The sequence below is a fragment of the Apium graveolens genome, chromosome 9, assembly GCF_009905375.1.
Source record: "Apium graveolens cultivar Ventura chromosome 9, ASM990537v1, whole genome shotgun sequence".
Classification (NCBI taxonomy): Eukaryota; Viridiplantae; Streptophyta; class Magnoliopsida; order Apiales; family Apiaceae; genus Apium; species Apium graveolens.
The window spans coordinates 153,771,211-153,773,686 of NC_133655.1; the positions used below are offsets into that span (position 1 = coordinate 153,771,211).

General features: G+C 39.2%; 1 protein-coding gene across 2 annotated transcripts; it reads left to right on the forward strand.

The window, feature by feature from the left end:
- Positions 1 to 260: 260 nt before the first annotated feature.
- LOC141686974 (uncharacterized) lies at positions 261 to 2,138 on the forward strand. Of its 2 annotated transcripts, none has more exons than XM_074492091.1 (2): positions 261 to 1,419; positions 1,701 to 2,138. In XM_074492091.1, the coding sequence occupies exon 1, from the start codon at positions 398 to 400 to the stop codon at positions 1,220 to 1,222; it is 825 nt and encodes a 274-aa protein (XP_074348192.1). In that variant the 5' UTR covers positions 261 to 397; the 3' UTR covers positions 1,223 to 1,419; positions 1,701 to 2,138. The 2 variants fall into 2 exon arrangements, with proteins under 2 accessions (XP_074348192.1, XP_074348193.1); XM_074492092.1 differs by having other exon boundaries at positions 261 to 1,405.
- The last annotated feature ends 338 nt before the right edge of the window (positions 2,139 to 2,476 follow it).

Sequence of the window (2,476 nt, forward strand, 5' to 3'; positions counted from 1 at the left end):
AATTCAAAATCAAAATATAGCAGAGGTCAATTACTTATCCTTAGAGGTCTAAACTATTATTGGTTTAAACTATTATTGTTAAAGATATCTATGAGATATTTGTGGATATGGTTTATTGTAATTAGTTAGTCTGTTCCTATAATTAGTTATGGATATATTTAGGTTCCCTAAATATAGCCTTAAGGTATGTGTTGTACATTGTATATATTCCAACAATGTTAATGAAATAGAAGAGGAATTATTTCTATCATGGTATCAGAGCTCTAGGCCATTATCACGATCTTATCTTTCTTTCTTCTCTTCCGCTGATCAATCATCTTCTTTTCTTTTCTCATCATCATGACTGATACAAATAATCAGCAAACCATGTCTGGTAACAAGAGCTCAAAATTACCGCATGCATTCTCATAAGGTTTTTTCTCATATTATTCCCCCTTCCAAAGGCAAAGAGAAGGTTCCTTCCACTGAGGATGAAAATGAATTGTGGTCGACGCTTGATGCTACGGTTCTATCTTGGATTTATGCGACTATCTCCAATGATCTCTTGCATACAATCATTGAACCAGATGCCACGGCTATGGAAGCATGGAACAGGTTACGTGATATATTCCAGGACAACAAGAATTCCCGTGTGGTAACTTTAGAGGCTGAATTCTCCAGTACAAAAGTGGAGAATTTTCCGAATATTTCGGCTTACTGTCAGCGTCTCAAGTCTCTTGCTGATCAACTTAAAAATGTTGGGGCACCGGTGTCGGATAGTAGACTTGTTATTCAACTGGTGTCAGGTCTCCCAAGGGCATACCGTGGTGTTGGGACCTTAATCCGACAAAGTGACCCTCTCCCACAATTCTATCAAGCCAGGTCTATGTTGACATTGGAGGAGGCTGGTTTAGCAAAAGAGGTTGTTGCAGGGTCTGAATCTGCTATGTTGGTTGTCTCACCAACGGACTTTGAAGACACAGGTTCGAATCAAGGATCCACACCTTCCTGTGGAAATAAGTATAATAACAACAGGAAAAATAATAAACGATCTGGTTCAGGTAGCGGTCGTGGCTCTGGTGGGGGACGTATGGGTCAAGGTCGTGGCAGTAGTAATGGTGGTTACGGTGGACAACAACAGAATAGAATGCGGTGGGGTTTACAACAGTGGGCACCAAGTTATTTCCAACCTTGGTCAACCCCACCTTGGATGCAAGGGTGGTCAACTCCGCCTTGTCCATAACCCAACTCAGGGTTGGACCCAGCCTCGTTCCATGGGAGTTCAGTAGCCGCAGCTTGGAGTTTTTGGTCCTAGACCACAACAAGCTTTCACAGGAACAACAGTTGGGCAGTCAGCTTCTTATGTTCCAACAGATATTGAATCTGCAATGCATACCATGACTCTCAATCAACCTGATCCGTCGTGGTACATGGATACTGGTGCTACATCTCATATGACATCCTCAAATGATAATTTCTCATCTTATGTTAATTTAAACAATCAACATAATTCTCATCATAATGGCATTGTTGTTGGTAATGGTCATATTATTCCAATTCAAGGATATGGTCATACTGCATTACCCTCTCCCAACCTTCCTTTGTCCCTTAAAAATGTTCTCCACGCTCCTAAAATTGTTAAAAATCTTATTTCTGTTCGCAAATTTACCACTGATAATTCTGTTACGGTGGAATTTGATCATTTTGGGTTTTCTGTGAAGGATTTACATACGGGGGAGCCAATAATGAGATGTGAGAGCCAGGGTGATCTTTATCCTCTTACAAAATCTATCAACAATCGAGCTCTTCATTCTACTTTTGCGGCCATAAATTCATCACTTTGGCATGACCGTTTAGGCCATCCCGGTGCACAAGTTTTGGATGCTCTTCGACTCAATAAAAGCATTGATTGTTCTAAGCTTTCTCATTCTAGCATTTGTAGATCTTGTGTTTTTGGAAAACATATTAAATTGCCATTTGTATCTTCTAGTTCAAGTACTTTAAGGCCCTTTGATATCATTCATAGTGATCTTTGGACCTCTCCGATTTTGAGTACTATGGGTCATAAGTACTATCTTGTGTTATTGGATGATTTTTCTAATTTTCTTTGGACCTTTCCAATTGCTAAGAAATCTGATGTCTTTGATAAATTTGTGGATTTTCACGCTCATATTCTCACCCAATTTGAGTGTACCATTAAAAATGTGCAATGTGATAATGGGAGGGAATTTGCTAATCGTCATTTCTGGAATTTTTTTAAGAACAATGGCATGTCTTTTCGGTTGTCTTGTCCTCATACTTCTTCTCAAAATGGGAAAGCAGAAAGAAAAATCTGAACTATTAATAATGTCACTAGAACACTCTTAGCTCATGCATCTCTCCCTCCATATTTTTGGAATCATGCATTACAAATGGCTACATATCTTCTAAATGTTCTTCTGACCAAGGTCTTAGGAAATTTATCGCCTCTTGAAATCCTATATCGACGGGTTCCCTC

Bases quoted from the DNA above. Each gene is read 5' to 3' on its own strand.
- LOC141686974 (XM_074492091.1), top strand. From the start codon at position 398: ATGCATTCTCATAAGGTTTTTTCTCATATTATTCCCCCTTCCAAAGGC.